Raw genomic sequence first — 24,176 nt, 5'->3', positions numbered from 1 at the left:
TGGTCGCACACGCAGACGGAAAGCCACGTGATCCGGGCCCTTCCCGCCACCCGTTTCCCGTGCATCCGTCCAATCAGCGTCTTCTTTGTCGCCGACCTCCGACCCCCGACCCGAGAAAGCTGGTTTCCTGTTTTGCTTCTGATCGGGTTGCGGCTGCATGGTGGCGTCAAGTGTTTTGTGGGATCTGTGCTGCTGAATTTCACAATGGTACGTATCAGGTTTGCTGCTGGGGGATGGGATCTCTCTACTAGACCTTCGGTATGAGAATTTTTAACATGTGGCTTCGGGTACTAACGCACGAGTAAGCCTCTATGTGTTTGGTTATTGGTGACCCCCTAAAGCACCACCCCGCTCTGGTCTTCTGCCTGCTCTGGATCTCTTTATCGCTAACTGCCGACGGGACATCAACTGTCTCGACTTCACCGCACCTTGTCCCCATTCCAACCTCACTCCTTCGGAACGCTCTGCTCTCCACTCCCTCCGCACTAATCCTAACCTTATTATTAAACCCGCTGATAAGGGGGGTGCTGTTGTAATCTGGCGTACTGACCTCTACCTTGCCGAGGCACAGCGACAACTCGCGGATACCTCCTCTTATTTACCCCTCGATCGTGACCCCACCAAGGAGCACCAGGCCATTGTCTCCCACACCATCACCGACTTTATCCGCTCAGGGGATCTCCCATTCACTGCTACCAACATTATAGTTCCCACACCTCGCACTTCCCGTTTCTACCTCCTACCCAAGATCCACAAACCTGCCTGTCCTGGCCGACCTATTGTCTCAGCTTGCTCCTGCCCCACCGAGGTTTCTGCATTCCTCGACACTGTTTTATCACCCCTTGTTCAATCCCTTCCGACCTATGTTCGTGACACTTCTCACGCTCTTAAACTTTTCGATGATTTTAAGTTCCCTGGCCTCCACCGCTTTATTTTCACCATGGATGTTCAGTCCTTATATACTTCCATCCCCCATCAGGAAGGTCTCAAAGCTCTACGCTTCTTTTTGGATTCCAGACCTAATCAGTTCCCCTCTACCACCACTCTGCTCCGTCTAGCGGAATTAGTCCTTACTCTTAATAATTTCTCCTTTGGCTCCTCCCACTTCCTCCAAACTAAAGGTGTAGCTATGGGCACCCGTATGGGTCCTAGCTATGCCTGCCTTTTTGTTGGCTTTGTGGAACAATCTATGTTCCGTGCCTATTCTGGTATCTGTCCCCCACTTTTCCTTCGCTACATCGACGACTGCATTGGCACTGCTTCCTGCACGCATGCAGAACTCGTTGACTTTATTAACTTTGCCTCCAACTTTCACCCTGCCCTCAAGTTTACCTGGTCCATTTCCGACACCTCCCTCCCCTTTCTAGATCTTTCTGTCTCTGTCTCTGGAGACAGCTTATCCACTGATGTCTACTATAAGCCTACTGACTTTCACAGCTATCTGGACTATTCCTCTTCTCACCCTGTCTCTTGCAAAAACGCCATCCCCTTCTCGCAATTCGTCCGTCTCTGCCGCATCTGCTCTCAGGATGAGGCTTTTCATTCTAGGACGAGGGAGATGTCTTCCTTTTTTAAAGAAAGGGGCTTCCCTTCCTCCACTATCAACTCTGCTCTTAAACGCATCTCCCCCATTTCACGTACATCTGCTCTCACTCCATCCTCCCACCACCCCACTAGGAATAGGGTTCCCCTGGTCCTCACCTACCACCCCACCAGCCTCCGGGTGCAACATATTATTCTCCGTAACTTCCGCCACCTCCAACGGGATCCCACCACTAAGCACATCTTTCCCTCCCCCCCATCTCTGCATTCCGCAGGGATCGCTCCCTACACAACTCCCTTGTCCATTCGTCCCCCCCATCCCTCCCCACTGATCTCCCTCCTGGCACTTATCCGTGTAAGCGGAACAAGTGCTACACATGCCCTTACACTTCCTCCCTTACCACCATTCAGGGCCCCAAACAGTCCTTCCAGGTGAGGCATCACTTCACCTGTGAGTTGACTGGGGTGATATACTGCATCCGGTGCTCCCGATGTGGCCTTTTATATATTGGTGAGACCCGACGCAGACTGGGAGACCGCTTTGCTGAACATCTACGCTCTGTCCGCCAGAGAAAGCAGGATCTCCCAGTGGCCACACATTTTAATTCCACATCCCATTCCCATTCTGATATGTCTATCCACGGCCTCCTCTACTGTAAAGATGAAGCCACACTCAGGTTGGAGGAACAACACCTTATATTCCGTCTGGGTAGCCTCCAACCTGATGGCATGAACATCGACTTCTCTAACTTCGCTAATGCCCCACCTCCCCCTCGTACCCCATCTGTTTCTTATTTTTATACACACATTCTTTCTCTCACTCTCCTTTTTCTCCCTCTGTCCCTCTGAATATACCTCTTGCCCATCCTCTGGGTCACCCCCCCCCTTGTCTTTCTTCCCGGACCTCCTGTCCCATGATCCTCTCGTATCCCCTTTTGCCTATCACCTGTCCAGCTCTCGGCTCTATCCCTCCCCCTCCTGTCTTCTCCTATCATTTTGGATCTCCCCCTCCCCCTCCAACTTTCAAATCCCTTACTCACTCTTCCTTCAGTTAGTCCTGACGAAGGGTCTCGGCCTGAAACGTCGACTGCACCTCTTCCTATAGATGCTGCTTGGCCTGCTGCGTTCACCAGCAACTTTGATGTATGTTCCCTAAAGCATCACTTTATTTTTGTTTATTGCAATCATTAATGTCTCTACTGTCAACTCCGGGTCCCGGGGATAATTTACTCCCAATCTTTAGTATTAAAATAGCCAGAGTTGATTAAATTCAAGTTCATCAAACCACAAACAAGAGAAAATCTGTGGATGCTGGAAATCCGAGCAACACACACAAATTGCTGGAAGAACTCAGCAGGCCAGGCAGCATCTATGGGGAAAAAAGTACATTCGACGTTTCGGGCCGAAACCTTTCGTTCAAGTTAATACAAGGAAATAGAAATGATTATTACAGGTACTGGAAATCGTAAGTAAAGACAAAAAAAAAACAACTCTGGATACAGCAGGTCGGGCAGTATCTATGCAGAGAAAGCCCATTGATGTTTCATTCTCTATTTCCAGCATCATCATTCATTTTAATTACTTGATTAACTTGGTACATCGTTTTACAAAACAAGATTACGTTTGCAAACACAACTGATTACTGAATTAGATGAAGTTCGCCTTTGGAAGTAACCCATGTTTGTATTTGGATTATTTAATTCCAACCCCATTTCCCAGGCATTCTCCTTTGTTGCCTTTTAGAAAAGAGATCCAATCATCACTGCTGCATCCTTTCACCACCACCACCCCAGCATCTTCCAGTGCTGAACCTATCTTGCAATGGTTAATTGCTATAGCCCAATTCATTTTATGGAGTAATCTGTGCCCTTCCTGTTGTACGCAATTGAAACAGTAACTTAAATCTTGACAGAGAAAAGTTGATATCTTGGAAGAGTTACATTCTGGAAGGAATACTTTAGTGTATTAATGGTCTAGGAGACACATGTCTTTTAGGCTTTCTGATGTATTTTGCTGCTGTTTAGAGCAATACAAAAAAGCTGAAAGAACTCAATACGTCAGGCAGCATCTATGGAGTGAAATAGTTGACATTTCTGGTCAAGAGTCTCTCTCAGGAGTACATCCAGCATTTGTACATTGCTCCAGATTACTGGCATCTGCAGCTTTTCCTGTGTCTTGTTTATAATATTTGTTTTATTTTAAAAATTGTAGAGTTTTTTTTATATTTGAGTAGCGGTTAAATTGACCACTGCTTCCTGGCTTTATGAAAACACTCTCTCATTGTAATCCGGTATAGTCATGTGGGTTGATAGAGGTTGTGAAGCACAAAGTTCTGCTGGTACACCTTCTAGTGAAATAGTTGGTTGAGTGGCTTTTTAAGTAGGGCTCATATACTTTTGTGATTAAATAATGAGAATTATAATTTTCATACATTTGTTTTGTTTCCATGCTTTTGCAGGCTCGAAATGCAGAGAAGGCAATGTAAGTAAATTAACTCAATAGGAATTAGCAAATTAAAATTTAATATAGCTCATTACAAAGCTTTGTTAATGATATAAGTACTATGGGTCCCTGTAACCTTTAGCAGTGTTCCCCAACCACCGGGCTGCAAAGCATGTGCTACCAGGCCATGAGGAAACGATATGATTTGGTGATATGAAACGATATGAGTCAGCTGCACCTTTCCTCATTCCCTGTCATGCCCACTGTTAAACTTGAACGCACGCGAGGTCATCAGTGACCCAAGATGTGCAAAGGAATGGGTCCGTGACCCATTTGTGAATGTCCCCGGTGAATCATCCATGTCAGCGCAGGAAGAAGATCAACTCTTCGAGCTTGCAAGTGACGGTGGGCTGAAAAGTATGTTTGACGTAACATCTCTGCCGGCAGTCTGGATCAAAGTCAAGGCTGAATATCCTGAGATAGCCACGAAAGCTCTGAAAGCGTTGCTTCCATTTCCAACATCATATCTCTGCAAAGCGGGGTTTTCTGCAATGAATGCAACGAAAACTAAATTGCAGAATAGACTGGACATACGGAAGCTCCTTCGAGTATTGCTGTCTCCCATCACCCCTCGATGGGACCGTCTTGTTGCAGGAAAACAAGCTCAGGGCTCGCACTGATTCAGCGATGTTGGTGTGTTGCAATGATTTTATATGTTCATACGAGGAAAATATGCGCTGTGTGTTTAATATCCAAACGATACGTAAAATGTTATGATGCTATTGACTTATAAGTGACTTATAATTCAGTGGTCCCCAACCTCCGGGCCGCAGACCAAAACATTGCCGCGGAGAATGCAGCAGTGGCCGGAACGCAGCCAGCACATCTTTACGAAAAAGCCGAAATAAACAAGCTAATTAATTTGGTGCTGCCAGGCACGTAAATGTCGGCCCAGATCAGAGGCAATTGCCAATTGCGTCGTCTCTGATCTGGGCCGACATTTACGTGCCGGGTGGCACCTAATTAATTAGCTTGTTTAATTCGGCTTTTTTCTTAAAGGTGTGCTGGGTGCGTTCCGGCCACCACTCCATTCCTCGCGGCAATATATTAGTCCGTGGCCTGGAGGTTGGGAACCACTGTTGACTTATCACTATATTCATGCAAGGAAAATATGTGCTGTGTGTTTAATATTAAATTTGTTAGATAAACCCTTTTAGAAAAGAAATTGAGTGTATTAGCCACTTATAATTGACTTATCACTTATATTCCGGTCGTGATTAAAATAATGTTTTTTAAAATAATTTAAAATAATGTTTTTTCCCTATATATTCATTTTGACTTGGCAATAAATTTTCAAGCTCTGTTGAAATGGCAGATCTGTTAGTTTATGAAAAATGAATTAATTATCCATGTTAATTATTTTCATTTAGGACAGCCTTGGCAAGATTTCGCCAGGCCCAGCTGGAAGATGGAAAGGTTAAGGTTAGTGAATTGTTATTTTCAATTATGAAAGTGATGCTGTAAAGATACCCATTTTGTATAAAACTCAGTGTATAAGATTTTCCAGGATACCCAAACTAAAGCAATATATTTAAAGACATTGAGCACACAACACCATGTAGCTTGTTCATCGAACCAGTGCATGACCTGGTCTCGTGATCATGGGAGTCATACTGAGCTAACAGTTTTTTTCCCCCAGCAAAGCAATAGTTTTAATTCAACATGTACCTTTTGATACTTTCCTGCCTGGTTGTAGTAAAATAATGTAGTTTTGATGTGTTCATTATTTGGGTCACTTGCCAGTTGGCTCTGTGACACCTTTTGGTTTAGGCTAAACATTGATTACAGTCTCTGTCTCTTCAGTAGGAAAGGAGACCATTCCTTGCATCAGAATGCAGTGATTTACATAAGGCAGAGAAATGGAGGAGACAGGTAAGCGAAGTCTCCTGGCTCTTCGGTCTCAGTAATCTTCCATGAGTGGTTTTATTAACAGCATCTATTGATTACATTACTGCAATTGTTAGTGTTTACTTCACTGTGTTTAAAAATTTGTTTTGAAACTAAATTTTGTATTTGCAGAGATACAAGTGGGATGGGGGCTGAGCAAGAAGAGATGGTGCTGTTTATTTAAGGCATCCGTTAGTCTTGCGAGACCATGGATCTGCGCCTGGAAAGTCTTCACTCTCCAGGGCGCAGGCCTGGGCAAGGTTGTATGGAAGACCAGCAGTTGCCCATGCTGCAAGTCTCCCCTCTCCACGACACCAATGTTGTCCAAGGGAAGGGCATTAGGACCCATGCAGCTTGGCACCAGTGTCGTCGCAGAGCAATGTGTGATTAAGTGCCTTGCTCAAGGACATAACACGTTCCCTCGGCTGGGGCTCGAACTCACGACCTTCAGGTAGCTAGTCCAGTGCCTTAACCACTTGGCCACGTGCCCACGTTTATACTGCTCTAAAAATTGTATCATGGTTCATTTTAATATAGTGGCACTTCTCAATTGAGATCAAGGCATGACAATTGTGAAGTCAAAGCGCCCAAGATGTGTGGTCACAAAAATTAGTCCAAAACTTTCTTTTGGACTAATAACTGTGTTTTAACATAATAGCCAATACACAATCCATTTTATAATAGTTGATAAGACACTAGTTCCTACTAAACTGGGGTGATATACTGCGTCCGGTGCTCCCGATGTGGCCTTTTATATATTGGTGAGACCCGACGCAGACTGGGAGACCGCTTTGCTGAACATCTACGCTCTGTCCGCCAGAGAAAGCAGGATCTCCCAGTGGCCACACATTTTAATTCCACATCCCATTCCCATTCTGACATGTCTATCCACGGCCTCCTCTACCGTAAAGATGAAGCCACACTCAGGTTGGAGGAACAACACCTTATATTCCGTATGGGTAGCCTCCAACCTGATGGCATGAACATTGACTTCTCTAACTTCCGCTAGGCCCCACCTCCCCCTCGTACCCCATCTGTTACTCTTTTTTATGCACACATTCTTTCTCTCACTCTCCTTTTTCTCCCTCTGTCCCTCTGAATATACCTCTTGCCCATCCTCTGGGTCACTCCCCCCCCCCCCGTCTTTCTTCCCGGACCTCCTGTCCCATGATCCTCTCGTATCCCCTTCTGCCTATCACCTGTCCAGCTCTCGGCTCCATCCCTCCCCCTCCTGTCTTCTCCTATCATTTTGCATCTCCCCCTCCCCCTCCAGCTTTCAAATCCCTTACTCACTCTTCCTTCAGTTAGTCCTGACGAAGGGTCTCGGCCTGAAACGTCGACTGCGCCTCTTCCTATAGATGCTGCCTGGCCTGCTGCGTTCACCAGCAACTTTGATGTATGTTGCTTGAATTTCCAGCATCTGCAGAATTCCTGTTGTTTGCGTTTAAAGCCATAATTACTTGTGTGTTTAACATTATTTCATATTTTCCCCTAGTTCTCACTGTTTTATGGCATGATTGAACATAATGTAATTCTGCAAATAATTGGTTTCCTCCATAACTTTCCATATCGATCAATATTACTGTAATCAAAGATACATTAAGAATTGAGATTTCAGCTTTGGTTTTAATTGGTATTCAATAAAAAGAAGTGATATGATTTTAAACAATCTTTTTTTTATAGCAGGCAGTGATTGTAACCAAGGTTTCTGCTTATCTATGGAATATAATAGTGAAGGGAAAGGAATAGCATAATAACCTTTAATGCAGCCTGGTGTAAAACAAATACAGTTTCAATATTCTAAACAGTAGAAAGAGTTCTATATTTTAATCAGAAGTACTGAATGTTGCTGAGTTTTGTTGGCAATTCCATCAGTTGGACTCCAGCGTTGGAACTGTCCAAACCTTGCTGCTGGATCCAGGGGGTGGAAGGCAATGGGATGGGTCCTGCACGTTTAGCCCAATTAAGTGGATGTGTACAAGGGCTGTGATTGACAAATTGACCCCATTATTTTGTCATGTTTTATTTTAAAAGTATTGCCATAAATAGTTCAAGTAGAGAGTTTCCTTCAATAATGAAACAGTGTTTTAAATCATTTCAAAGGTTTGTTTGTTAACGAAATATACAACTCTGAAATAATTCTTCGCCATATAGCCACGAAATCACGAAAGATAATCAAAACCCAAATCCCCCACACCCACACACAAAAAAAAAAGAGAAAGGTCGGGTGAAAAACACGGAACATAGAAAATGATAAGACTGAAAATAAAGCCTATAGTCCAAGTCCATATTCAAACCACAGAAGACCTGGGTAACATTCTCCGGGCACAGCGGCAAGTCTTTTCCTCTCCAGCAGTGATCAAAAGGCAGTCTCTGTCCCCTCTCCATTAGCAGTGACCCTCCAGAGATCTAAAGGCAGTCTTCACTTTGGTAGGAAGTTTTATTGTATTCATTCATCATATTGGAAAAGTAGTTTTAAACATGAATACATGTAATACTACCAATCAGACTTCTGTGGGCAGTGAAATATTTAATGTTAAAGTGCACAGCTTAAGGACAGGATCATGGTAGATGAATGCTTCAAATTTGCTTTAAAGGTATCCTGCTCAAGTGATCTTGTTAAGTTTACTACAGTATGGAAATAATCAGAATCTTGTAATCGCTAAGGATATATTTAATATGTATGTGAGTAGTATTCACAGCTATCAACTATTTAATCTTTGTTTTTTTAGATTATAAGTGAAATTTCAAAAAAAGTGGCACAGATACAAAATGGTAAGTTTCTAAACTGCTTTCAACTTCACAAATGTATTCACGTTTTCAATAGAAATTCACGGGATGGAAATTCATTTTCTCTTAAAGCTGGATTGGGAGAATTTCGGATACGAGATCTGAATGATGAAATCAATAAGTTGCTACGAGAGAAAGGCCACTGGGAAGTCAGAATAAAAGAATTAGGAGGTCCTGATTATGGAGTAAGTAACAAGGTTTTGCTAAATATTCATGCAAATTTTCTAAACTTTGACAGTTGTAGATATTAGAAATAATATATTTTGAAACATTGGTTTGGGGTTTAAAACACATTGGACCTGCTTACGGGAGCTTTTATTTCAGCTCTGCAATTTATGATTGAAGCTCGAGTAATCTTCTTGTTGTTCCTACACATCACTGTCTTAGAGTTCTTTGTAGCATTTGTGTCCAAGTTAGGTAAAGGCTATTAAGAGAAATAGGATGGTTTAATTATTAAAAATTAAATCTGGTTCCACAATATGACATTTTTAAAAATCTGTGCAGGACGTTCTAAATTGATTTAACTATGCTCGTTAGGGACTCCTGTTGTTTATTCCAAATGGTGATAGTTTCCAGATTATTGCTAAAGAACATAGAAATCTACAGTACATTACAGGCCCTTCGACCCACAATGTTGTACCAATCATTTAACTTACTTTAGAAACTGCCTAGAATTTCTGGTGCATAGCCCTCTGTTTTTCTAAGCTCCATGTACCTATCTAGGTGGCTCTTAAAAGACCCCTATTGTATCTGCTTCCACCATCAGCGGCAGCAGTGCATTCCGTGCACCCACCACTCTCTGATAAACTTACCCCTGACATACCCTTGGTACCTATTTCCAAGCACCTTAAAACTATGCCCCCTCATGTTAGCCATTTCAGCCCTGGGAAAAAGCCTCTGGCTATCCACACAATCAGTGCCCCTCATCATCTTGTACACCTCTGTCGGGTCACCCCTCATCCTCTGTCGCACCAAGGAGAAAAGGCCTAGTTCACTCAACCTATTCTCAAAGGCCTGGTTCACTCAACCGTTGCCAATCCGGCAATGTCCTTGTAAATCTCCTGTGCACACTCTTTATAGTATCCACATCATTCCTGTAGTGAGGTGTCCAGAACTGAACACAATACTCTTAAGTGGGGTCTGATCAAGGTCTTGTATAGCTTCAAAACTACCTCACATCTCTTGAGCTCAATCCCATGGTTGATGAATGCCAGCACACCATACGCCTTCTTAACAACACTGTCAACCTGTGCAGCAGCTTTGAGTGTCCTATGGACACAGACCACAAGATCTCTCAGCTCCTCCACACTGCCAAGAGTCTTACCATTAAAATTATATTCTGTATTCAAATTTGACCTACCAAAACTTCACACTTATCTGGGTTGAAATCCATCTGCCATTTCTCAGCCCAGTTCTGCATCCTATTGATGTCCCGTTGTAACCTTTGACAACCCTCCAGACTATCCACAACACTCCCAACCTTTGTGTCATCAGCAAACTTACTAACCCACCCTTCTACTTCTTCATCCAGGTCATTTATAAAAATCATAAAGAGGAGGGGTCCCAGAACAGATCCTTGCAGAACACCACTGGTCACCAACCTCCATGCAGAATATGAACCATCTACAACCACTCTTTGCCTTCTGTGGGCAAGCCAATTCTAGATCCACAAAGGAAGGTCTCCTTGGATCCCATGCCTCCTTACTTTCTGAAAGAGCCTTGCACGGGGAACCTTATCAAATGCCTTACTGAAATCCATATACACTACATCCACTGCTGTACCTTCATCGGTGTCTGTTGTTACATCCTCAAAGAATTCAATCAGGCTCGTAAGGCATGGCCTACCCTTGATAAGACCATGCTGACTATCCCTAATCAGATTATGTCTCTCCAAATGCTCATAAATCCTCCCTCTCAGGATCTTCTCCAACAACTTGCCCACCACTGAATTCAGACTCACTGGTTTGCAAGAAGTTTGCATATTTTTGAACATGAGGGCTAAAATGGGTATTTTTCTTCCCTTACAAATCTTTCTGCTGTTGAACCCTGCAAAAAGCAATATATCTTTTTGCTCCGTCCTGCTTTCTATAACTGCCATATAATTAAGTTGATTTTAAGAGCATAAATCACTAATATTGCATCAGATACTTTGTCCCTCAACCTGATCTCTTTCATATGCCCAACAACCCCATTCCCCATCTCCTAGCACTTGTTTTGTACAAGGGGCAATTTGAGTAATCAATTAATCCAGTAACCAGCTTGTGTTTGAATCACAGAAAAGGTAAAAAGTTATAATATGCTTCTGTGCTACCACTTCATAATGGTGTAGCTTTGATTTTAAGAATGTGTTTGGAATTGTGAACAGGTTTCAAGAATATAACTTGTTCATAAGCATGTGACTGTGTCTAAATGCAGCATATTTGAATTTTGTCCTAAAGTGATGCTGCCTTTTAGTTTATCACTAGGCAGTGATGTTAATCTACTCATGTTGGCCCTAGTGAATATGTTTAATCAACGTAAGATGAAGGTTGCTTTCCTGATGAAAAAATTTGAGGAAAACAGTGGTTTACAATTTTCTTTTTCTTTCAGAATAATGTCATTTCTACAACAGTCTTTTTTTTAATTTAGAAAATTGGACCAAAAATGTTGGATCATGAGGGGAAAGAAGTTCCAGGCAACAGAGGATACAAATATTTTGGAGCAGCTAAAGATTTGCCAGGAGTCAGAGAACTATTTGAAAAAGAGCGTAAGTTTTTTTTTAAATTTAATTTTCCTTATTACCTGTATTGAGAATATTCACCTGTTGGAAATTTCTTTGGGTGTTGTCACTCACAATGCCATGTAGCGACTTCAGTTTTCATTATTTATTCTAAATGTTATTGTCACACAGTTTAATCATTCTTTGGAGCCACATTAATTAAACTCAGGTTTTTTTCTTTTCTCATTTGATATCTTTCTGCCATTTTGCACCTGATGTTCACTTTGCTTGAACGAGGCAGGCTGTATGCCTGGGGTAAGATGTATTAATTCAATACATAGACTCTTGCCGTAATCTGTTCACGTTATCTATCCATTTCAGTATTGGGTTTAACACAAGTAAATATTGGAAAGTGATTTGTTTTGAATAAACTTTTCATAATGATTCAGTACATGAATATGTCTGAAAAGATACCTTTTATCGATATACTCATTTCTAATTTGTTACTGTCCTTGATGTATATACTGAATGTGATTAGGGATATAGAAACCCTGTTGTCCTCTGAAATTTCATTTGATGGTAACTATGGGATGTTTTGTTTTGGGAATCTATTACAATAAGCATTATGTTAATATTCCACTGCAGTATACCATTTTGTTGATGCACATTGATTTCGGACTCAATGACAACACAACAGTGATGTGAAATCAAAGAAAGCTGCTCACAGATTGTCTGTTTTGTATTTCTGTAGCTGCATCTGTCAAATCTTACATTATGTCACCAAGGAGGCTAAGCTGCCTTTATCACAGATAAAGCTAAAAAATACAAATGTTAATTTTTAATCTAACTTATTAAAAATGGCAGAGAACAATATAAAGATTCAGATGTACTTAAGTTATTGAGATGAGAACTGAAAATTATTTTAAAGATTCTTGAAATGATTAACAATTTTGTTTTGAAGACTTGGAGGCTGATATACATTGATTTATGAATGTTAAGATATCAGAAATGAAGTTGTTTATTCAGCAAAATCTTTTTCCCAAAACATTACTAATATACAAAATCCTTCAAAAATAATAATTAAATTCCACGTTAGCAGCTTCCTGGTTCTAATGGAGGAGGAGGTATCCATGGACTCACTATATGGCGTAAAATTAGTAATGGTGACTTTTGCACATCTGCTCCTGGGTCTGAGCATCCATAATTGTTCCATTATAATTCAATCCTTCAATATAATACCCACATTATTACTCTTGTCCCAAATTTCAGGCAATTCTTCGTTTAGATTTTAAGGCATGTTATCTAGATGTGCCTGTGTATTTTATTTTATTGAGCTATAGCACTGAATAGGCCATTTGAGCCATGTGCCATCCAGCAATCTTGATTTAATCCTAGCCTAATTTACAATGACCGATTAACCAATATCAACCAGTGTATCCTTGGAGAGTGGGAGGAAACCAGAGCACACAGAGGAAACCCATGTGGTCACAGGGAGAACGTATAAACTTACCGGCAGTGGTGGGAATTGTACCCGGGTCACCTGTGCTGCAAAGCCTTGTGCTAACCTCTACATTACTGTGCTGTCCCTTACCTACTTTTTATTGGAAATTAATAATAATTTGAATGTGCAATTATACTTGGTAGATTAAAGACAGAAACTCTAATTTGCTGTTTTGAGGCAACGTCTTTTTTTTATATTTGCTTGAAGCTCCTGCCCCACCACGGAAAACCCGTGCAGAGCTCATGAAAGACATTGATGCAGACTATTATGGCTACAGAGATGAAGATGATGGTGTCCTTTTACCTTTGGAACAAGAGCTTGAGAAAAGAGGTAAATAAAACTAAAGAACCAGTTATTAAAGCTGTATATGAGTATTGATAAAATTAGGTGGTCCTGGCACACCCATTAATTTCTGAATTTAGAAATAAAGCTAATAAGCATTGGCAAGCATCTAAATATGATGTATGGAATGAAATGTTTTCACATCAGCTATATTTAATGCCATAGTTTCATAGAGTGTTCCTATTATAATTATCTTTAAATTATACACGAGTCCTTACACACTTAACCTTTTGACACTACTTTTAGACATGAAAGCTATTCTCCGACCTTGGCAAACCATTTGCAAATGTTATGTCACTGTAGGAGGAGACATCACCTGTGCACTGTTTGTTTGTGGTGTGTCCTCTGAATTCTTGGCCTTTATATACTTAGCTGATTGGTCATCATAACAGAAATCCAATTGTAATGTAGGGAAAGGGGTCTTGTTGCTGATTGATTGTGTGGCAAACTCTGTGCGTGTGGTCTGGATCAGCGGTCCCCAACCACTGGGCCGCGGACCAGTACCGGGCCGCAAAGCATGTGCTACTGGGCCACAAGGAAAGGATATGAATCAGCTGCACCTTTCCTCATTCCCTGTCACGCACTGTTGAACTTGAACATAGGGTTGCCAAGTGTCACAAACGGAACCGCCCTTGTCCCGTATTTCCCCTGCTAAGGTAGAGCGTTCCTATGAAACCTTTCGCACCAAAATGGCATAAAGAGCAAAAGCAATTACCATTGATTTATATGGGAAAAATTTTTGAAGGTTCCCAGACCCAAAAAACCTACCAAATCATACCAAATAACACATAAAACCAAAAATAACACTAACATATAGTAAAAGCAGGAATGATATGATAAATACACAGCCTATATAAAGTAGAAATAATGTATGTACAGTATAGTCGGGAAGATTAAGCCAAACCCAATTTGTGGGAAAAAAAATCGGCACATACACACATGCGCACACAGGTGTCCGCGCAAGGCTTAATGGTCATGGTAGTCTTTTCTGGGGTAAACACAGTAAATAGGATCATGTCTGTTTCTAGAGAAGTTTGCAGAAAGCCATGCTTCCAGGAATCCTCTTGCATGTTGTGTGTTTGTGTGTACTATGACTTTTATGGATGTCCAGTCAAATTTGTGCCCCTTTTGATCTTCATGGTAGAGACAAGGAAAAGTTGGTCACAGAGTTCAGCATGCAACCATGAACCCCTCCCTACATCATAATTGAGTTTCCATAATGGCATCCAGTCAGAGCTGAGTAAGCATATAAAGGCCAAGCTTTCGGAGGACACACCTTAATGAACAGTTCACTGATGATGTCTCCTCATATGGTGACAAAATGTTTGCAAATGGATTGCCAATACGGAGAACTCAACCCAACCATATTCTAGAATATCAGCATGAATTTTCATTTACTCTGACAAACTCGAGGAGAAAAATGATAGCAATGGTTTTGCTGTTACATTTTTGAATGGCCTGAATTACTACTGTTGACAGTATCCTGCTCCTGTAATTTTCCAACCAGTGGAGTGTGGCTACACAACCTGATCCTGGTGGAACCTGACTAAATATACTAATTTCCTGCTGGGTATATTGTCTGACTGTGAAATCATAGTTAAGCCAGCTCATTACTTTACACATACACTTTAGCAACAATAGCACATTTTTATAGTATTGTCCAAATGCTTCCATTTGATTGCACTACATTAGAATGAATGAGGCATGATGATAGCATCTACAAAGAATTCACTTGTGGGTGACAGTTAATTTTAACCTACTAATTCTAATGTACAAATATAGTAAAGAGGCACTATTCTGCACAAGGATTATGCATATTCTGAGAAATTCTTTGCGAAATGGCTAAGATCATGCATGTGTGATTAAATTGGTGATATATTGTCATGTGTTTGTTATTCTTTTTATTAAAAAAAGGGAAATATTTTATAATGCTCTCCATGTTTATGAAGTCACAAATTAGTTTAGAATGAGTTATCTTCCTTATGTCAAACATTGATCCTGCTGTCTACTCCCTTTGCATTTTTGCTATGCAAAATGATTTATAAATATAAAACGTCATATTTTAAGATTTTTAATAACTGGCTTGCTTCAATCAGATTAGTTAAATGTAATTTTTAAAAAATCCTATTAGTGTACATGTGATCACCAGCACAATGCCCTGACTTGTGACAACTTTATAGCGTGACTGATCTTTTTCCTTTGACTGTTTGTTTGACAAATGTGGGTACTGAGTTGGTTTCAATATGTGTGTGTGCTTGTTGTACGTGTCGTCCTGGGAATCTGACATACATTTGTTGAAAGTATGTAGTGTTGGCAGTGAATACAGCATGCTTCACTGATTTGACACAGTGCTCACCAACCGTACATTCAATATTAGCAAGACCAAGGAAATGATAGTACACTTCAGAAGGAGGAAGTTTCGAGGATCACGCATCAGTCCTCCTTGAGTGGTCAGTGGTGGAAATGGTGAGCAGCTTTTAAGTTTAACATCTCAGAGGATCTGTCCTGGGGCCAACACTTTGATGCAAGTTATGAAGAAGGAATGCCAGTAGCTCTGTTAGTACTTTGAGGAGGTTTGGTATGTCAGCAGAGACGTCTGCAAATTTCTATTGATGCAGGAGGGGTGATTGTTAAGTTCATGGCCTAAGGTAGAAGGAGTCAATTTTAGAAAACCTAGCACATTTATTTTTCAACATAGTCCCCTTCTACAAGTACACACTTAGTCCAGCAGTCGTGGAGCATACAGATCCCTTCTTTATAGAAGTCGTCCACAGCAGGGGTGATTGATAAGTTCGTGGCCTAAGGTAGAAGGAGATGAGTTGTTAACTTCAAACTTTCTGCGTAATCACTCAAGGAGATGAGTTATACAGCTCTTGGTAAATGCACGCGCAGTTCAACACTTTGAGTGCAAATGCAGAAAGTTTGAAGTTAATAACTCATCTCCTTCTATCTTAGGCCACGAACTTATCAATCACCCCTGCTGTGCACCACCTTCTGGAGGTCCAAAACGCCGACTTCTACAAAGAAGGGATCGTATGCTTCACGACCGCTGGACTAAGTGTGTACATGCAGGAAAAATAAATGTGCTAGGTTTTCTAAAATTGACTCCTTCTACCTTGGGCCACGAACTTATTAATCACCCCTCGTACAGTGCAAAGCATTCTGACTGGTTGTATCACAGCCTGTTATGGAGACTCCAGTGCCAGTGCACAGGATCGCAAGAGGCTGCAGAGGATTGTAGACTCGTCCAGCTCCATCATGGGCACAATTTCCCCCCCCCCACCTACTTTCAAGGACATCTTCAAGGGGCTGTTCCTCAGGAAATCAGTTAGAATCAGATCAGATCAGAATCAGGTTGATTAGCACCCACATGTGTCCTGAAATTTGTTAACTTAGCAGCAGCAGTACAATGCAATACATAATATAGAAGGGAAAAAAATGAACAAGTAGATCAATTACAATGAGATATATATAATAGATTAAAATAGTGCAAAAGCAGAAATATATATTTTTTTTAAAAGTGAGGTAGTGTTCATGGTTCAATGTCCATTTAGGAATCATGTGGTAGAGGGAAAAGAAACTGTTCCTGGATCGCTGAGTACCTCCTTCCTGACGGTAACAATGAGAAGAGGGCATGCTTTGGGTGATGGGGGTCCTTAATAATGGACGTCTCCTTTCTGAGGCACCGCTCCTTGAAGATATCTCAGGTACTGCAGAGGCTAGTACCCAAGATGGAGCTAAGTAATTTTATAACTTTCTATAGCTTCTTTCAGTCCTGTGCAGTAGCCGCCCCACCTCCCCCCACCACCACCGTGCCAGACAGTGATGCAGCCTATCAGAATGCTCTCCACAGTACATCTATAGAACTCTTCAAACTCTTAATGAGGTATAACTGCTGTCTTGCCTTCTTTATAGCTGCATCAATATGTTAGGACCAGGTTAGATCCTCAGAGATCTTGACACCCAGGAACTTGACATTGCTCACTCTCTCCACTTCTGATCCCTCTAAGGATTGGTTCGTGTTCCTTCGTCTTACCCTTCCTGAAGTGCATAATTAGCTCTTTCGTCTTACCAACATTGAGTGCCAGGTTGTTGCTGCGACACTGCTCAGCTAACTGGTATAACTCGCTCCTGTACACTCACTTGCCCTCCAGGATGTGCATTTTTCTCATGACCATCAGGGAAGATGTACAGGAGCCTGAAGGCCCACACTCAGTGATTCAGTGACTCCTGCACTATCAGACCTCTGAATGGTCTATGAATACTACCTCATTAGTTTTTGCATTATTTATTTATTTTATAATTTATAGTATTTTTATGTCTTTGCTGCAAAACAGTAAGTCTCACAAATAAGACAGCGATAATCCTGAATCTCAAATGGAACTGGGCACTAAGTAATATCATGAGTTGAACATATATTGAGTATTGTCTGTTTAGTAGCAGCAAGGACACATCCACCTTTCACTAAAGTGAGCAAAAAGTATATGCAGACTGGAGACTGACATTTGTTGTTTTATGTCCGCAGTACAGTGCAAAGCATCACTTCAATTCAAGGAATATAGATAAAGAATGAATAGTGCAAAAAGAGAACAAAATGGTTCATGGGCTGTTCAGAAATCTGATGACAGGGGAAGAAGCTATTCCTAAACAGTTGAGTGTGAGTCTTCAGAATCCTGTACCTCCTCCCTGATGATAGTAATGAGATGAGGGTGTGTCCTGGGTGCTGAGGGTCCTTAATGATGGACCTTATCAACCATTTAAACACAGATATGCCTGTGTTGTAGTACTGTTTGGCTCCTGTCATTGACATTTCCATCTGCCACCTTACCCCCACCCCGCAATCTGTTAGTGTGTTTGGAGGGTCTCTTAGCCTCCTATGGAAGTAGCAAGTCTCCAGTGGAGCTTTCTTTCTCAGCTACTTGCAGTCATCTCCACAGTGCACGAGTTCGTGATATATTTACAATTCAAGGTGAGCATCTACAGTATATCTTGAGCAAGGAGGCATACAACATGGACATGTATGAATTTCTGATCATTATTAGGAATACAGTGGATTCTGTTTAATTGGAACGTCAGTTAATTGGGGCAGCTTTTTTCTTTAAGAACAACTCTTAAAGAAAAAAAAAACTAATAGAGAAAATAGTTGGGGTTCCCTTTGTTTATTTGGGACACTATGCTGCTTAACTGGAACAGGGGACTTGCTGAACAGTTTCTAACTAGCATCAGTTGCGTGCACTTGTGTGACCATTAGATGCAACACCTTGCTTCGAGTGAATGGTTTACAAAATAGCTTCAGTTGCGTGTGTTTGAGTTCAAAAAGTACTGATTTTGTCACAGATAGTTGGCGAGTGATAAGCGGTAAGACAATTCAGAACTTGTTTGCTCACTGCGGTTTCAAGCATTCAGGCTTGAAGTTGCCAGAAAAGGCCAGGAGTGTAAATGAAACTTCCACTACTTCAACAAGTTAGGAACTACAAAGAATTTGAAAATGTCAACAATCAAATTGCGTTTTACTTATGAAATGAAGCTTTGGGTGATAAAATTGTTGAAAGCATTGTATGTAGGCATTCCATTATCTACACTAGGTGTCTGTGCTGATTTTGTTCATTTACAGTCAATCAAAAGAACACGGCAGTGTATACTGGATGAATTCCTCCATCGATAACTATTACACAGTTTTATAGTACTCTATTACTAGTGTTCTAATTTGTTTTGTATTTCATTTAATTACATGATTTGTTACTTCGTTATTTTATGCCTTTTTAACCATTTGCATGAAACTTCGGCTAATTGGAACAATTGCATAATTGAATCCGATGTGACCCAATTAACTGGAATCCACTGTATTTCAAATTCCTTTGCTCATTTTAGTCATAACAGAAGCCGTTCAAAAATGGAAGATAGATAAAGAGTCACGATTTGCAAGTGAAGAGTTTAAGGAGGAGGAAGAGGAAGAAGTAAATATCTATGCAGTGAAAGATGATGAGGTAAATGCGTTTTCAACATTTATATCAAGATATTATATATATGCAAACAACAGGAATTCTGCAGATGCTGGAAATTCAAGCAACATACATCAAAGTTGCTGGTGAACATCCCCCATCAGGAACACCTTGGATGTCCAGTCCCTATATACTTCCATCCCCCATCAGGAAGGTCTCAAAGCTCTACGCTTCTTTTTGGATTCCAGACCTAATCAGTTCCCCTCTACCACCACTCTGCTCCGTCTAGCAGAATTAGTCCTTACTCTTAATAATTTCTCCTTTTGCTCCTCCCATTTCCTCCAAACTAAAGGTGTAGCTATGGGCACCCGTATGGGTCCTAGCTATGCCTGCCTTTTTGTTGGCTTTGTGGAACAATCTATGTTCCGTGCCTATTCTGGTATCTGTCCCCCACTTTTCCTTCGCTACATCGACGACTGCATTGGCGCTGCTTCCTGCACGCATGCAGAACTCGTTGACTTTATTAACTTTGCCTCCAACTTTCACCCTGCCCTCAAGTTTACCTGGTCCATTTCTGACACCTCCCTCCCCTTTCTAGATCTTTCTGTCTCTGTCTCTGGAGACAGCTTATCCACTGATGTCTACTATAAGCCTACTGACTCTCACAACTATCTGGACTATTCCTCTTCTCACCCTGTCTCTTGCAAAAACGCCATCCCCTTCTCGCAATTCCTCCGTCTCCGCCGCATCTGCTCTCAGGATGAGGCTTTTCATTCTAGGACAAGGGAGATGTCTTCATTTTTTAAAGAAAGGGGCTTCCCTTCCTCCACTATCAACTCTGCTCTTAAACGCATCTCCCCCATTTCACGTACATCTGCTCTCACTCCATCCTCCCACCACCCCACTAGGAATAGGGTTCCCCTGGTCCTCACCTACCACCCCACCAGCCTCCGGGTCCAACATATTATTCTCCGTAACTTCCGCCACCTCCAACGGGATCCCACCACTAAGCATATCTTTCCCTCCCCCCCTCTCTCTGCATTCCGCAGGGATCGCTCCCTACACAACTCCCTTGTCCATTCGTCCCCCCCATCCCTCCCCACTGATCTCCCTCCTGGCACTTATCCGTGTAAGCGGAACAAGTGCTACACATGCCCTTACACTTCCTCCCTTACCACCATTCAGGGCCCCAAACAGTCCTTCCAGGTGAGGCATCACTTCACCTGTGAGTTGACTGGGGTGATATACTGCGTCCGGTGCTCCAGATGTGGCCTTTTATATATTGGTGAGACCCGACGCAGACTGGGAGACCGCTTTGCTGAACATCTACGCTCTGTCCGCCAGAGAAAGCAGGATCTCCCAGTGGCCACACATTTTAATTCCACATCCCATTCCCATTCTGACATGTCTATCCACGGCCTCCTCTACTGTAAAGATGAAGCCACACTCAGGTTGGAGGAACAACACCTTATATTCCGTATGGGTAGCCTCCAACCTGATGGCATGAACATTGACTTCTCTAACTTCTGCTAGGCCCCACCTCCCCCTCGTACCCCATCTGTTACTCTTTTTAATGCACACATTCTTTCTCTCACTCTCCTTTTTCTCCCTCTGTCCCTCTGAATATACCTCTTGCCCATCCTCTGGGTCACCCCCCCCCCCCGTCTTTCTTCCCGGACCTCCTGTCCCATGATCCTCTCGTATCCCCTTCTGCCTATCACCTGTCCAGCTCCCGGCTCCATCCCTCCCCCTCCTGTCTTCTCCTATCATTTTGCATCTCCCCCTCCCCCTCCAGCTTTCAAATCCCTTACTCACTCTTCCTTCAGTTAGTCCTGACGAAGGGTCTCGGCCTGAAACGTCGACTGCGCTTCTTCCTATAGATGCTGCCTGGCCTGCTGCGTTCACCAGCAACTTTGATGTATATTATATATATGTTCACATTTGCTGTTACAGGGCAGAAGTGAAGATGGATACAGCACACTTATTGCCTCCATTAGGATCGTGCTCTTCCATGACTGGTGTTATCCCCTCTACACCAATATGCAGTAGTTTACAGATTTAAACAAGTTATTCAGATCACTACGATGATCATCACATAACAAGATGTGATAGCAACAGGATACAACTGAAGTGCAATCACTCGAGTTCTCCTATGAAGGTGGGAGGTTGAAAATGAATATATGAAGATGGTGCTCTGACTGCCAATTTTAAACATAAAAAGGGATTGAAATTGTTTTCTTTAAAGCAAGGGAAGTTGGACTGGGACAATTTAATTTGTAGGGCCTATACAGCAGGTAGAAAAGTTTTTTTTTCTCCCTCATCTGTTAATTTCTTAATCACACTCTCTTTCATTAAATCTAGATCATTGGTTTGACCCACAAAGGCCCTGATAGCATGTTCTGTATAATCTTTTTACAACCCTCTACATACAAAAAAGCCCATTGTCTTTATTATCTGTTGCAGTAATCGGTGGTTGTAAATTTAAAATAAATTAATTCAGCATATTAGAAGGAAGTTGAAGAGTTTTTTTTAGTTGATGGCTTTAAAGTAATAAACAGTGCTTGATATGTTGTAATATACAAGGCTACATGCCAAAGGTTGAAAAGTAGAATCAAGTTGGGTAGTTTCTCCTAATTGGTATTTCACAATGAACTGAAGTAGCAGCCTCTTATGCTGTAAGTTTATGTAATTTGGTATTGAGTACTCCATTTATCAATGAGAACATAAATGGAGGTTCAATTGTTTATTTAAATCAATGGATTGTTTTATGATATCTAGGACTATAGGGGATAGGCAGGAATACAGTGTTAGGAAGATCAGCCTAATCACTTATTCCATTATTCTTGTTGATTAATGGATAGGCTGAAGTGCACAGGTAGCCAATTCACCCGTTTGTTTTTAATAGAACCACAAGTACTGAAAAGCCCCTCATGTGCATGCAAATAAAATCATGGCCTTCCATTGTTTTGTATGTTTGAAATAAAATAGTGCGGATACATATTTGGAAGAGTAAGTATTAAAGTGTAAAAGCATTAAAGTAGGACAAATCAAATTGCCATTTATAGCCTTGTTTTGAAACTCAAAACCACTACAGATGCTAGAAGTTTGAAACAAAAACAGTAAATCATAAACACGAGAAAGTCTACAGATGCTGACAATCCAAAGTAACACACACACAATGCTGGAGGAACTCAGCAGGTCAGGCAGCATCTATGGAAATGACATCTCAGGCTGAGACCCTTCTTCAGAACAAAAACAGTAAATGCTGGAAATACTCGGAATGTCAGACCGCAATCTTGCATAGAAAAACGGAATTAATGTTTCGGGTCAAAAACCCTTCATCAGAGTGTTTTGCAATTATGTGCTTGTGCCTTTTTGTTGAATTGTGGAGCAATTTCTGCTGGAGAAAGATTTGTATTGTTCAAAAACAAAATGTTAGTGCTTTTACATGTCATCTCAATACCTTGAAATCTACGTATTTTTAAAAAATTAAACGTATATTACTTTTAAGATAAATACTGATTATTTCTTTCCTTAATATCTCAAATGTTATTTATATTTTGTTCTTTAGTCCGATGAAGACACTGGGGAACAGATGGAAGGAGAGGAAGACCAGCAAAAATTCATAGCTCATGTTCCTGTGCCATCACAAAAAGAGGTAAGAGTATTTTGAAGAAAGTACAGTTACGTTAAAGTTGTCTGTTATCATGTGAAGATTCATTATTTTAAAGCTTTGTTGCTCTTTTTTTTAAAAAAGCTTCAGATCTTAAATTGTCATCTAAAGGACATTTATAAGAAAATATAAGTCACAAGTGCTTGATATCTGATTTGAGCTCTTTCAATAGTGGCAAATGGTTCTGCTTTACAGCATGTAATTTTAAGTACTTAACCTATTTTTCAATTTGGATCATATTTTGTCATTGTATAATTTGATAACTTATTCCATTTTTATCATTGCAGATTGAGGAGGCACTTGTACGACGGAAGAAAATGGAGCTGTTACAGAAATATGCAAGTGAGGCTTTAATGGCTCAAAGTGAAGATGCTAAAAGACTTCTGGGATTGTAACAAATTGTTTATTCACAAGGACTTGTTTTATAAAAAGCCACGATGAAAATTTTACAGAAGAAAGACTGCAGACTACTTTTCACTCTTGTTACAATGCTAAACTTTTGCATAGTGATCAAAGTAATTTTATTTTTTAATGTCGCTTTGTTGGTTCCAAAAAATTCTAAACAACACTTCCTGTATATATCAGCCTTCATTTCTCAATGTGAATTGGAAAATTTTCATTTCTAATTTTTATAGATTGTTTTATTAAAAATGTATCTTTTTACAATGTCATAGGTCTGAATTTTGTTTTCTATATGCTCTGATGGTAGTGTTCATTCAGTTTTGTTTTATGTAGAATCTATACATCTTTTATTTAAGGTGTTGAGCAGAATGTTTTTTTTCCATTGAGGTGGTTACCTCAAAGTTAATACAGTATTGTTTTTAAATGTTCAAGGAGAAATTTGGAGTTAAAACATGTTTAGCTCCACAATCTGGATAAAAATCATTTTGACTGTTTGTAATGAATTGAAATTTCTTTCACTGAAATATTTTTGAATTTCTGTTCATGTTCTCAAATTTAATCTTATTCATAAGGTATATATGATAAACAATAGAGACGTGGCTAAATGTAGAATAACATAAGAAATAGTCTGTCAATTTTGAAGTCTTTTTAAAGCAATTAATCAATGATAGGCTGAATAGTTTTAATGACTTTAAATTATTTCTTGGGTATCTGTTCATATCAGATTAACATAAGTAGTTGTAAATAAAGGTCATCAGTATTGCTGTGTTTATGCCACAGAAACACATTTATTAACATAGGAACATTTTTAGTACATTGTTTTATTAAATATTAAATCTCAAACCTTTACAGCTTTTAAAAACTTCAAGTTGCTAGGCCATTTGTTATATTTATTCA

General features: G+C 40.8%; 1 protein-coding gene across 1 annotated transcript; it reads left to right on the top strand.

Moving 5' to 3' along the window:
* isy1 (ISY1 splicing factor homolog) lies at window positions 1-24,107 on the top strand. The gene is made up of 11 exons (XM_063068414.1): window positions 1-207; window positions 4,001-4,023; window positions 5,415-5,466; window positions 5,851-5,916; window positions 8,664-8,706; window positions 8,794-8,906; window positions 11,350-11,467; window positions 13,128-13,250; window positions 19,134-19,249; window positions 22,776-22,862; window positions 23,165-24,107. The coding sequence occupies exons 1-11, from the start codon at window positions 205-207 to the stop codon at window positions 23,270-23,272; spliced, it is 852 nt and encodes a 283-aa protein (XP_062924484.1). The 5' UTR covers window positions 1-204; the 3' UTR covers window positions 23,273-24,107.
* The last annotated feature ends 69 nt before the right edge of the window (window positions 24,108-24,176 follow it).

This window comes from Mobula hypostoma, chromosome 15 (assembly GCF_963921235.1).
Source record: "Mobula hypostoma chromosome 15, sMobHyp1.1, whole genome shotgun sequence".
NCBI lineage: Eukaryota > Metazoa > Chordata > Chondrichthyes > Myliobatiformes > Myliobatidae > Mobula > Mobula hypostoma.
Note: the sequence above shows the minus strand (reverse complement) of the source record. Positions and strands in the feature narration are given on the sequence as shown.

Bases quoted from the DNA above. Each gene is read 5' to 3' on its own strand.
- isy1 (XM_063068414.1), top strand. The intron at 5,467-5,850 runs GTTAGTGAATTG...TCTCTTCAGTAG, and splicing joins TGGAAGATGGAAAGGTTAAG to GAAAGGAGACCATTCCTTGC. The intron at 19,250-22,775 runs GTAAATGCGTTT...TTTGTTCTTTAG, and splicing joins ATGCAGTGAAAGATGATGAG to TCCGATGAAGACACTGGGGA.